A 13,840-nucleotide genomic window follows, 5' to 3' on the forward strand; every position below is an offset into this window, starting at 1 on the left:
CTCACCATTACTAGATAAATACACAAGAGAAATGAAAATACAACCTCAAGAAACATTCTACAGGAATGTGCATAAATAAGCTATTTATAATGTTCAAAAAGGAAAAAAGGAAAAAAAAAAAGAGCCAAGTGTTAACATGAAGAGAGGAACATTGCTTGCTATTGCTAGCCATTTTGCTCATTCAAAAGGGAATATTACTGGATGTAGTGGTATTTGCCTTTAATCCATGTGCTCCATGTCAAAGACAGCACATTTCTGTGAGGTTAAGGCTAGCCTGTCAGCATAATTAGTTACAGGCCAACCAGAGATACATAAAGAGATACTGCATATATTTTTAAAAATCGAAAATGTTTGCTAATTTGGAAGTAAAAATCAGATTATTATTATTGGCTCCATAAGCCCATCAGAGGTGAACTATTTTACCACCCCCTTTACATTTGTTAAAAGTGTAACATATGAGAGAAGAGGGCTTTGACAGAATGCTTGTCTGTTTTTCAGCATTGACATGTATGCAGAAGGTGTGGCAGATCTGGAGATAATGGTCCTCTATTACCCCCACATGCCCCCTGAGGAGAAAGAGGAGGCCCTTGCCAAGATCAAGGACAAAGCAAGGAACCGCTACTTCCCTGCCTATGAAAAGGTGAGTGGAGGCTGACTGACCTTACAAACACTCAGAGGCCCTATTCATCCTCAGAGGGCATCAGAGCAGGTAAAGTTGCCAAGCACTGTGTGGGATAAGCCATGGTATCAAGTATAAAATCAAGATCCCACAGATTGGTGTCTGGCCAGACACACTCCTTGGGTCATAGATGCCTGCCTTCTCTCTGGGTCTTCTAGCATAGGAACTCTCTGGAGTCCCCTTGTTGGGAGCGGGAATGCCATTTATATGTGCTTGACCTGTAGGCTCTATTCCCCTCTCAAGGTTCCTATTACTAAAAGTATCGTGCTGTGGGCTTGATCTGGGCAAGACACAGATCCTCAGTCACAACAGAGGCAAGAGGAAAAGGGCCTGGGTGTTCTTTGGTTATTGGTCTTTGCTTCCAGAATGTACTTCATTGTTGTTGTTTAGTGCCTAAATGCTCCAGGTATGTAAAGGTAGAAGGTAAAGAGCCACTGGGATAGTTTTGGTGGAGATAGCTTCTCTCCCCCAAAGTTTGATTTCACTGTGGCCCTCCCTAGAATTTTTTTTAACTTAATATTTTCTTATTAATTTATTCTTGTTACATCTCAATGGTTATCCCATCACTTGTATCCTCCCATTCTTCCCTCCCTCCCATTTCCCCTTATTCCCCTCCCCTATGACTATTCCTGAGAGAAAGGATAGCAGGTTACCAAGAAGAGACTTGATACCCTATGAGCATATACAGGGGGAGGAAATCCCCCTAGAATTTTTCTGACAGATTTCACAGCCACAATTAGAACCTAGGGTTATGTAACCATCATCCTAGAGGCTGGACTTGATTGAACAGAGCACTGTCATCTTTTGACTCAAGAGCATCAGAATGAAATCAACACATCAGAAAATATTCTCATCCCAAGTATAGTGAGAGGCCTGAAAAAAGAGCCCATCAGGGGAGTATTATACTGTTTCAGGATAGATGTAGGTTATCTACACAACATTGACAGAGGCTTGGAAAGGAAGAGACAGGGAGGAGATGCGATGAGAGAGAAAAAAAAAAAGCCAGAATTAGCAACATTGGTCTTTGCACAAACTAAGGGAATAAAGTTCTGCCTTTTCATATGTATGTGTGTCTGTTGTATGCATACATCCTACTAAGAGTTCCATTTACAAATGAAGAAGCCGTGTTTCAAAACCAAAACACCTGAGGTCAAACTGAACAACAACAACAACAACAACAACAACAACAACAACAACAACAGCAACAACAACAACCAAACAACTAAGTCCAGACATTTAACTGTGGCAGGATGCTTGCAGATAAAGAACTATTGACTTCCATATATTTCACTTCACTGACCATGGGTGTTTCCCCCCTTATTTTTCAGGGTTTCAATATTGCTGGGAAATTTTAGCAAATAGCACATATTACCCCCAATGTTTTTCAAATAAAAATTTGTTTTTCATCATATTATGCATTCATTCATTCATTCATTCATTCAACAACTTGTGATTTGTGGCTTGTGCCTCTGATCCAGGGTGGAGATAAGAATATAAATTTTTATACCCTCAGATTCTCACTTCTGGCTCTTGTGATGGCAACAGATAAGGATGTTACCTCATGGAGAGATGCTCTCTATCATTACAGCTTGTCATCTATACTGTGAGATCAAACAGCCCAGTGAATGTCAAGGGAAATATAAATCTCATGTATATTAATTTGTTCTTAAACCAAGGCATGATATCTATTTCTATATGTATACATAATCTAATGTGTATTTGACAACATATTACCTCTACTCAGTAGTGCTGTGGACATTTTTCTTTCTTATCCCTAACTTTAACACTGATGAACTATTTTAGCAAATATTTCATATTACCCCAATATTTTTTTTTCTGAAAAACTTTCATGCATGTAGAGAAGTTGAGCTAGGCTTGGTGATACATGCTTGTAGCTTACAGAATCAGAAGGTTCGGTTCAAGACAAGGCTCAGAACACGATGAGTTTGAGGCCCATCTCCTATGCATGAAACTTTGACTTTATATGCAAATATACATATATACATGCACACATACATGCATACATACATACACACATACATGCATTCATATAGTGAGTTAGTTTAAGGAACACATGGGTATCATCTACTTCAAACTTGACGTCTTGTTTGTTTAATGTGTCTATTCCTCCCCCCTTCCCTTCCCACACACCCTTCTTTCTATCAGCTCATCTTTTCCTAGCACTTCAACATTAACTGCAGACACAGCTGCAGGGAACCCATAGATGCTCCATCACTGCAGAGGATCCCATAGTCTAAATAACCTGAGCCAATGTTACTGAGGAAATGACAGTGCAGGCTTACTCTAGAGGCTGTAGGTACGAGGACGCTGAGAGAGCAGAACAAGGCGGAATGTAGTGCCTGATACAGTCTCCTCATGTGTGGAGGGTGCACTCACACAGGGGAAGCCATTTCCCACTAAGAGACTGCAGAGCACAGTGAGGGTCACCCTCAAATGTTAGGGTTTCACCCTGTTATTTGTGGAGGCACATGAAGAAACAGTACAGCTGGAACTCGGAGCTTGGCATGGCTATAGGACAGATGACAGAATGATGGGGAGAGATCTCCTTCTTGATTTTTATCATGGCTCAGGGCATAGAGGAAAGTATAGGGCCCCGTATGTCCCTGAAAGCATAGCAGAAGGGAAATTTTACTTGAGATCCTCAGAGAAAACTCAAGGGGCCCCAGTCTGATGGCCGTTGTCTTAAAGACTTAACTAACATCTTGAATTCCTCAGGTGCTAAAGAGCCATGGACAAGATTATCTCGTTGGCAACAGGCTGAGCAGGGCTGATGTTTCCCTGGTCGAACTTCTCTACCTTGTGGAAGAGCTGGACCCCAGCGTTATGGCGAACTTCCCTCTGCTGAAGGTATTCTATTCCAAGCCCTCTGAGGGGCAGCCCATATCTTACCTCATGGAATCCAGTATTTTGACCATCAGACTGATAGCATCCTCCAGTTTCTTCTGCCTTCATAACTACCCCCATCCCCCAGCCACATCTACAAAATGAGCTGTTAGACCCTCGTTCTGAGACATAAAAAATATATTAAATAGAAAATCTTATTTCTTTCTTTTTTTTTTTTTTTGGTTTTTCGAGGCAAGGTCTCTCTGTGTTAGCCTTGGCTGTCCTGGACTCACTTTGTAGACCAGGCTGGCCTCGAACTCATAGTGATCCGCCCGCCTCTGCCTCCCGAGTGCTGGGATTAAAGGCGTGCGCCACCACGCCCGGCTCTAGAAAATCTTATTTCTTGCTCTCTCAAGATGTATATTTTGCCTAGTATAGTAGAAAGAACCCAGGACCTCATTCTCTTTCCCCACACCCTGTTCCACCTTTGGGTTTGATCCTAGTTTCAATGGGCTTCTCTTTATCACAGATGTTGCCTTGTCTTCCTAGTCAACCTATCTGGAGAGGTCTCTTTCGAGCTTTACAGTAACAACCATTGTATTTCTCTCTACACTACAGCCCTCACAAACATATTTTTATCAATCCAACAACTCCTACTTTATGAGTATGTTTGATGTATGTATGTGGTCATGTGGGTGTTTGATGTATGTATATGTTCATGTGGGTGTGTGCACATGTGCTTATGCATATGGAAGCCAGAGGTAGACATAGGATATCCTTTTGGATCACTTCCATCACCATCATCATTATAATTATTATTATTATTGCAGTGGAGCAAAGAAACATGCTACTCTATTAGGTTCTATGTGGGGCCCATGGGATGCAAACTCATGTCCTCATGCTTACACAGCAGGCACTGTGCCCATTGAGCCATTCCTCAGCCCTCCTGCTTGTTTTATTTGTCTTTATTTCTTGTCGTATTAGTGGTTAAACCTGGCAAGTGCTGTACCACTGCACCACACTGTCAGCCCCCAACGACTCCCATTTTTCTTCCTCAGTGTGAAAGCTGGTTGTGACTGGACCCTCGTTTTCCTGTTCTACTTTCTATGACCACTTCTGACTCTATTATCCCAGATCTTTATTTTAACTATTATTTATACATATTTGTCTATGCATCAGTGTCTGAGAAACAAATTGTTCATCCTTAAATTCTACAGAAGTGACAAGTCTGCAGGATTAAAATCTAAAGAAGGAAAAGAAGTGAAGGACCCAAACAGAATAAATCTTTAAGACATATTGAGGGGAAGCTCCATTGTCTTCCTCTCATCCTCATTGTCTCTGGGTATCTGTCTCCATCCTCCACCCTGATGCTGATGGAGGGGCTCGGTTGGTCCTTTGGCTGGCAGGGGCACAGGGTTGAGCCAACAATAGCTTTGCCTTCTGCTGCTCTCTGAGGCTCTGGTTTGTTTGTTGCAGGCCCTGAGAACCAGAGTCAGCAACCTCCCGACTATGAAGAAATTTCTTCAGCCTGGAAGCCAGAGGAAGCCTTTTGATGATGAGAAATGTGTGGCAGCAGCAAAGAAGATTTTTAGTTAATTCAGGCAGATATTGATACATAGCACCTGCAAGGCTAACCTTCTAAGCTTTGCAACAATGAAGTGTTTTGATTAAATGTTGGTGTTACTTATTGGGAGGCTAACACATTTTCTAAGGCTTATGTGTTATTTTATATAGACACGACCAATGCAGAATTGCTGGGATGCTATTTGGTTGTAGTAAAAAATGAAATCATGATTACTTCCTGTGATAGTTCTGTGAGTTTCAATAAAACGGGACAAGCTTCTTAAACTCTACAGTATTCAAATAATGTCATGAAAAAGCTGTCATATCCTTCTCAAACAGAGCGAAGTAGAAATATGCATATCAAACTCTGGTTTATATAGTGCCCTTTATGACCAAACACACACATAGATGAGTCCACATACACTGTGAAGCACTGTTTTTCCCCAACCAGTTAAGCTTCTTCTTATCCAATTACTCAAACAGTATATATTTATGTTCAGCATAGAACAGTCATTTCTCCCTGGGCTTCATGGGTGATGAATATGACAGATCCAGTCATTCACCCAGACCCAGAAGCTCTGAATTGATTGTTACAAAAGTAATAAAAACTTAGGTACTTCTGATACAAAATTGGAGGGTTTGTGCGCCCCATTACTAAGGGTTCTATAACAGTGAACCACAAACTTTGTAGCTTAAAATAATATAAACAGTTCTGGGGGAGGTGGACATCTGAAATCTAAGTCTGATATGCACCAGGTTCTCTCTGAAAGCTTTAAAGATGGATTCTCTTTGGCCCCTTCCTAGCACCTTTTTGTGGCCAGCCATGCTGAAATTCCTTTGTTTATTGACATAGTAACCAAATCTTCACATCTGTAGAGACCGTCTTTCCAGATGAGGTAGGTCACAGTCAGGAGTTATAGCTAGGCCTGAAACATTCTCTGGGACAGAATTTATCTTGATTCTTATGTTATAAAATAGTTATTTCTGGGTACGTACCTAATAGGGACACCTCTGCTTGACCCTGAATGTGAGAAATGGTACTTCCTTTCTTTTCCTTTCTGCTATAACAAAAACACCTGAAAAAAGTTTCTTGTGGAACGAAGGATTTATTTTGGCTTACACTTTGAGGGTATAGTCCATAGCAACTTCCCAGTGGCCAACACACTCATTTATAATCAATAGTAAATCACTATGCATTGTAATGGTGTCCTGGGCCCAAATCAACTCTTTGTCGGTGACATTTTGCTGTGAATCATGCAACAGCTAAAGTACCTCCAGTGGTGAGGAAAGGTTCCATTGAAACCCTGCCCTCAATCACCCAAGTTGCAATGGAAGACAGCCCCAGGAAATAGAGTCAGCCTCCAGCTAGCTGTGGGTCCATAGGCCACACCCTTTTCTTTCCCATGCCCCCTAAAGTGAGAGAGATGAGATGCAATGTAGTTATTCAGTTTGCTAAATTCGATGTAGTTCTTCAGTTTGTTAAATTCTTCTTTGGTGATTTTAATAATGTTTTTCTTCATTATTTGAGAATTCTATATAATGTATTCTTAATATATCCACTCTTCCATCATCTGGTCCCAGAGCCACCCCACTTACCTACCCTCCCAGCTTTGTATTCCCTGTGTGTGTCTCTCTCTCCCTCTCCCCAAAAGAGTCCAATTTGTGTTACTAAAATACTATTGGGTGTGGGGCCTAAAGAGTGGCTGACCCACCAGGTGTTACATCCTTACAGGAAACTGAGTTCCCCTTACCCAGCAGAAAACAAGTGCTCATAGCTCCTCCGGTAGGGGTGGGACTTTGTGTGCATCCATTGCCCCTTCTCCATATTGGGGTTCTGTCTGGCTTGAATGTGCACAGGTCCTGTGCATGCTAAACAATCACTGTGAGTTCATATGTGCATCTGCCCTGCTGTGTCTGGAAAACACCGTTTGCTTGTAGTCATCTGAGACCTCTGGCTCTTACAGCCTTTTACCCCTTCTCAGATGCTCCCTGAGCCTTCTGGGGAGGCGAGTGACAGACAACCCACTTAGTGCTGAGCACTCCTCAGTCTTGTTCTCTGCACGTTGACCAGCTGTGGGTGTCATACTGACTACTGTAAGACGTTTCTCTGATGAGGGCTGACAGATGCTAACCTACGGCTATGGTGATAAGTTATTAGAAGTCATTTTAATACCATGTCCTTTCAGCAGAGGAGCCGCGGTGAGCTGTCCGTAGGGACTATAACCTATCTAGCCACAGGATCCTGACATTTTTGTATTTTATCACTTTTACATCTATTTTTTAATTGTTTTTTCTCCTTTATTAATTTATTCTTGTTACATCTCAATGGTTATCCCATTCCTTGTATCCTCCCATTCTTCCCTCCCTCCCATTTTCCCCTTATTCCCCTCCCCTATGGCTGTTCCTGAGGGGGATTACCTCCCCCTGTATATGCTCATAGGGTATCAAGTCTCTTCTTGGTAACCTGCTGTCCTTCCTCTGAGTGCCACCAGGTCTCCCCCTCCAGGGGACATGGTCAAAGGTGAGGCACCAGAGTATGTGAGAAAGTAATATCCCACTCTCCACTCTACTGTGGAGAGTGTTCTGTCCATTGTCTAGATCTGGGTAGGAGTTTAAGGTTTACCGCCTGTATTGTCCTTGGCTTTTACATCTATTTTTACACAGGAAAAATAACCATGTGAGCAAATGTGAAAAATAGTAATGATGCATAAAATTTCCTGTGCATTTGGCTGTGTGTGTGTAAGTATGTGTGTGTATGTTCCCTGGTGACTTAATCCAGGTCTTTCACATACTAGGCAGGAGCGCCCCACTGAGATGCATTCCTGGCTCTCCTGTGCACTGTTTGAATTCTCACTGCTCCTCTTTAGACTAACCAGTGTCAGAAGACTGACTCAGAAGAGGGCAGGTGCCAACTGATCTCAGAGTCACTTAGAGTCTACTGGAAACCAAGTGTTCATGCCTGTAATCTCAGCACAGAGTGTTAATCCTACAGGGCAAGAATAAGAACATTACCACAGTTTTTGAGCCAAAGTTGAAGCAAGTTTTATTAAATACTGGTCAAGCCCATACCCAGAATTCTCAGAGTAGGGAGTCAAATTACCTTAGACAGGCGCTTAAAAAGGCAAAACTCGCAAGGCTACATACTTACTGTCTTTGTCCAATCAGGGTCAAATATATATTTTGACATACTCTCTCTCTCTGTAATGCCTCCCTAAGTGTGATCAAGCACACATCCTGGGCAGTTGGTGCAACGAAGCTTGTTTATAGAAGTGACAACACTGGGCTTGGTATCTTACATAAACAGCCCCCAACATTCCAGGAAGTTATCTATCCTTGGGCAAGTTTGGGCTTACAGGTTAGAGGCATTATTGTTTTTATAAATCTTTTAAGCACAGTAATTTAAGATTAAAACATAGCTTTAGCCATCCCAGTAGAAGGCTGGGGCAGAAGGATTTCTAGGAGTTCAAGGCCAACCTAACTACAGAGTGAGTTCTAGGTCAACCAAGCTAAGAGCAGAGAGAGAGAGAGAGAGAGAGAGAGAGAGAGAGAGAGAGAGAGAGAGAGAGAGAGAGAGACCTAACTCAGGAATTCTTATCTGAGCCCAAGGTATGGCACAAAGGGGCACTGAAGGAACTCTGGCCAGCCTGAGCGTGGCAAACATGACTCTGGCAGGCTTTGCCTTTCTCCCCATTCCCTCTGTCTTGCTACAAACCATTAGATGACATTCCTAAAGCTAGCCACCAAGGTCTAGTCCCTTATTTGGCCACTTCCTCCCACTGAGGCTGGCTACCAAGGCCCAGCTATCAAGTATTGAGGTCCAGCAATCAAAGCCCCCTTTGGGTCACCTAATTAACATACCCAATTAAAACGAAACACCTCATCCGACACAGGGTTTCCCCTTTCCCCTTTATAAATCACCATTTCCCTATGGTCCATGCCTGTCTCCTCTCTATCCAGGGGCAGGCCTTTGTGGCCCTTCTCCGCTGCTGCCCAGGACAAATGCCTGTTCCTCCTCTCCTTTGCTCCCTTCCCCTTCTCTATCTCCTGTTTGTCTTATATTCCCTAACCTTTGCCTCTCTGGGACAAATAAATCTCCTTTGTGGTGAAAGCTCGATCTTGGAGTATCCTGAGACATCCCTACATGCATAATATGTAGGAAGGAGCTGACTTCAAAACATTTGTTGACTGAAGTATAGATGCAGAAATAACAGTTGGCCTGGAGAGAGAGAGAGCTAGTGTTCAATTTCCAGAACCTATATGGCAGCTCATGACTGTAAGTCCAGCCCCAGGGAATCTGATACCCTCTTCTTGCCTTCATGGGTACCAAGTCCTCTCTTGGTGCACAGCCATACGTACAGGTAAAACACCCCAAAACACCACAAAACAAACATGCAGCAACCCCCCTCCCTGAAAAATAGAAACACATTGTGATGTGGTAAAAAAACCATGAAGAAATATGTAAACACAGTGCTGAGGCGCGCGCGCGCACACACACACACACACACACACACACACGGACGCACGCACGCACGCACCCACGCACGCGCGCGCGCACACACACACGCACACACGCACACACAGGCATGCACGCATGCAAAGTATTAGGCAAGGCATAATGGCACACACCTTCAACCCCAGGTAGGTGAATATATGAGTTTATGGCCATCCAGTGCTGCATAGTGAGACGCCCCATATGAGGGGTGAGGAGTACCTAACTAATAAATAAACTTTAAAAACTAACAAAACAATTGAGAAAGAGTAATAGGGGTAATGAGAAAGATGTTTTTTTTGAGATATGAGCACGTGATTCTTTATCAGCCTAATCGCTAGTATACAGGATTTTGGATGGTCCCTGAATACAGAAATAATAAATGTCTGAAGTAATGGCTACACCAACTACCTTTCTTAATCTTCTGGTTAGACATTAAATACATAGTACTGATAAGTCACACTCTATCCCATAAATATGTATAATTATAATGTGTCAATGAAAAGTTAAATTACATTTTAAAACAAATATTAGCTGTGCAATAATAATACTCTTTCACTGTCCTTCCTATTTTTAAGGACATTCTTGTTTCAGCACAACAAGAAAACACCTGGTGTAGAAGAAATCTGTCCCTTGGAGCACATTTAAACCCCTTTCCACTCAACACCTATGTACTGAGCATCATCTTTGTGCAAGGCAGTGGGAAGCAGTCTCAGAAAAGTTGTAGACTCAGGCTTGTGTACAGTACAACAGAGCAGGGAGGAGCAGACGGTGAAGAGCCCCAAGGGGACAGATCTGAGGGACAATGGAGCCTAAGGCAGGATGTCCAGGGGAGGCCAGGTCCCAGCTAGGACCTAGGGGAACGCAGGAATAAGCAGTGAGCAAGTGTTCCAGGCAGATGGGTGAACACACGTGCAAAGGCTTCCAGGGGTTAGAGAGCAAGGCACGCTGCAAAGAAAGTGAGCCGCAAAGGCTAGAGGGAGGATGGGATAGCCTGGCAAGAATCTTAGCTGTTTCTGCACCCAGGCTGTGCAACACACAAATGCCTGCAACTCTAGCATCAGGGGCTCTGAGGACCTTTGAACTCCGAGGGCAAGGACACTCACGTGCACAAACCCACACAGAGACACACCATAATTGAAAACTAACAATGGCAACCTTAAAGGCTGAAACACAAATGGGCCGTGAAAAGAGCATCTGTTCAGAAATATTACCTGCACTCACATCAGCCCTGTAAAGGAGTCTGGGGCTCCTGTCCCAAGGTCAGTGAAGGGTTAAATAAGCAAGCCTTCCAGTCAAACAGTCTACCAAACGTTTCCTAGCTGCGGTCTTAAGTGAGACTTAAGAAAACAGGGACATAAATTGGGTGCTGTAAATTAACTGGTTGATGAGAGTAACCCACCCTGGAGAAAGGCCGATCAAGATGGAGCTAGGTGGTGAGAGGTTCTTAGAGCCCAGCCTGGAGGTGGGGAAAGGCAGGGAAGTCACAAGGATGGCTCTCCTCCTGGTCTCTGGCTTGGACCTCTAGGAGATGTAGAGGTGAGTAATCAATGCTTTTCCCTGAGTCAGAGCCTTAGGGCAGTGTGTGTGTGTGTGTGTGTGTGTGTGTGTGTGTGTGTGTGTGTGTGTGTGTGTGCCATGATGAGGGTTTGGGATGTAGACTGAGGTGTCTAACAGTCAGAAAGACACCCTTTTTAATAAATCCAATGCTGGTAAAACAGATCATTCATCGTTGGATAGTAATTTGAGGCCTTACTTTTTTTTCTAAGTTTACCAAACGTGTGAAAAACGAATTTACCTTCTTAAGTCCCCAACTGCTTCTGTGTCTCTGTTTAAGAGATAAATCTCTTTTATTTGGTGTAAGACTGTTGGTGGTGTATTGCCTGTCCAATTCTCTTTTCTCAGGCAGTCAAACTCATGTTGGGCAAACTCACACTGCATCATCGAGTGATTGCTGACCTGCACACGGCACCAAGCACATTGCTCTGAGCGAACGGGTGGCTCAAATACACAACCTGTGCTGAAATTATGCCGTGGCTGTCTCCATGCCCCTCCACTGCCCCACCACCCCTGGCTGCATTGTCAGGAATCCCCACAATTCCTTCATCTCCACAGAGAACCGAGTGAGTGCTGTTCTAAGAGGCTAAAACAAATCCATTCCAAAACCATTGCGCAATGAGAAAATTCACAGAGAAGCCAATTCTCTTTCTTGCTTCCTCTGCATGGCAGAGGCCACTTGTCCTGACTATATCCAAGCATTAAGGTGAAAGGCTGTGAGAAGGAGTGTGGCTGGGAGGCATGCCCGTTGTGTCTTCCTGCAACAGACACAAGCCACAATGAATTACTGTTGGGCACACAACACTGAATGGCAGTCCCCTGCCTTGCCCTGACCCCAGTCCTCCAAAATCTGGAGGCCCGATTAAGAGTACTGTAGATAGATATACACAAAGCATTTTCACAGAAAAATAAAGCAGTTGCCAATCTCTGACCTGCATGGGCACGAAAGCAACTATTGAAGCAAGCCTGATTGAACCTTATCTACCACTACACCCTACCTCCGCGAGGGTGGAAGGCAAAACAGATAAAAGATTTAGGGCCCCATGTGGGCAGAAATTCAGGAAATTGCATGACGGCAGGAAAGATCTGTGGGAGGGAAGCTGTCATTCCTCCTTCTGAATTGGTTCTGGTTTTGCTGTGAAGAGTGAGAGGGTTTGTTTGTTTATTTATTTATTTATTTATTTTTATTTTTATTTTTGTGGAGGGTGCTCAACAAAGTCCGGTTTATTTTCATGTCATTACAAGAAAAGTTTCCTTTAAGGAATAGGTGCATAGCTCACCTGGAGCCTTGTCACCTTGCTGCTGCAGCTAAAAAAAAAAAAGAAAAGAAAAAGCGACGTGCAAACACAATACCTCGCTCTGGAACAAGTACTGCGCAGGCGCGCTCCCTCACTGCTGCCCACCACATCCTGCAGAGCCAAGTTGTGTCTCGGGATGTTTTATGCAACATAGAGCAAAGTTCCTGATCGCACATCCTTCTGCTGTCCCGGGGCTAGGACCGGGGTGCAGCTCTAGGTCTGCAGGAACCAGGACCCTGGGAACTTGCTTCTCCGCCCTGCTGCATCTGCCCGGGAGCACAGGCATGGAGTCTGCTGCCCCCTCGCGGCCGAGACGACGATTGCAGCGAGACTCCTAGGTTTAGCTGGGATTCTCCCCTAAGGGGTAAGATTTTTAGGAAGTTAAACAACATATCTGCAGTCTACAACTTGTTTCCATCTTCAGGGGAGGTTGAGGACGTTCCAAAAGGTGAAGTAAGATGTCCAAAGTCAGAGATCAAGTTGATCTGGTTTCAAAGCCCGAGTGCCCTTACAGCTCACCATATAGGCAGGTGTGGGCATAGCATCATAGGAACACCAGCCTTAGATGCCCAGGAGGAACGGTACAGAACGCCAGAGTCGGGAAGCATTTTGAGCCTTGCAAGTCCAGGCGAATCAGTTCCCAGTAAAGAAGCTTGAATTGACAAGAAATTGTGTCTCATGGTAAATTCTCATGTCATTCCAATTTGGCCTTCTAGGCTGAAAATAGTAACTAGGACGAGCCTCTGCCCTCTGTTATACAGCAGCAGTCCAGGTATAGAAGAAGGCTCTAGAATTTTCGGGGGTGGGGAATAATAGAACCCCTCCCCAAACTCAAATGATCCTAATACATATATTAAATTGTGTGGCATTCATTTGTTGGTTCTACTCTGTCTACATCTGTCCTCCCTGCCAAAGTATTTGAGGGAGTAAAATACAGTAATGTGACTGTATTTTAAAGAATTGGGCATGGTGGCGCATGCCTTTAATCCCAGCACTTGGGAGGTAGAGGCAGGCGGATCTTTGTGAGTTCAAGGCTAGCCTGGTCTACAAAGTGAGTACAGGACAGCCAAGATAATACAGAGAAACCCTGTTTCAAAAAACCAGAAAACCAAAAAAAAAAAAAAAAGAATTGGAAAGTCTAAACTGGTCTTAAGGAAGAGTCACAGGAGCACTGACAGCAAGACACAGCAATGCGGTGCAGTCACATCCTGAAGTTTGCCTCCAAGTTCCCTTGGCTCTCATTCCCACCTCCTGCTTGTCCACTCCCACCCCAGCCTTCTCTCTCTCTCCTCAGACTCACAGAACACTTTCCCTATGCAAAATAAAATAAGAGTCCTTTGGAATTCTTTATTATTCTTATGACATGATTGGGTACAGGATGACACATTTGATCTCACGCTGGATTTACAC

General features: G+C 43.8%; 1 protein-coding gene across 2 annotated transcripts in view; it reads left to right on the forward strand.

Annotated features, from left to right (window-relative positions):
* The window catches only part of LOC311580615 (glutathione S-transferase alpha-5), an 83,113-nt gene extending 77,737 nt beyond the window's left edge, over positions 1–5,376 (forward strand). For both annotated transcript variants that reach the window (XM_084752283.1, XM_084752282.1), the window contains 3 exons: positions 499–640; positions 3,416–3,547; positions 5,000–5,376. In XM_084752283.1, coding sequence (XP_084608409.1) covers positions 499–640; positions 3,416–3,547; positions 5,000–5,119 — 394 coding nt within the window. In that variant the 3' untranslated portion in view covers positions 5,120–5,376. The remainder of the gene's footprint in view (positions 1–498; positions 641–3,415; positions 3,548–4,999) is intronic.
* The last annotated feature ends 8,464 nt before the right edge of the window (positions 5,377–13,840 follow it).

This window comes from Acomys minous (assembly GCF_964271855.1).
Source record: "Acomys minous genome assembly, chromosome: 13".
NCBI lineage: Eukaryota > Metazoa > Chordata > Mammalia > Rodentia > Muridae > Acomys > Acomys minous.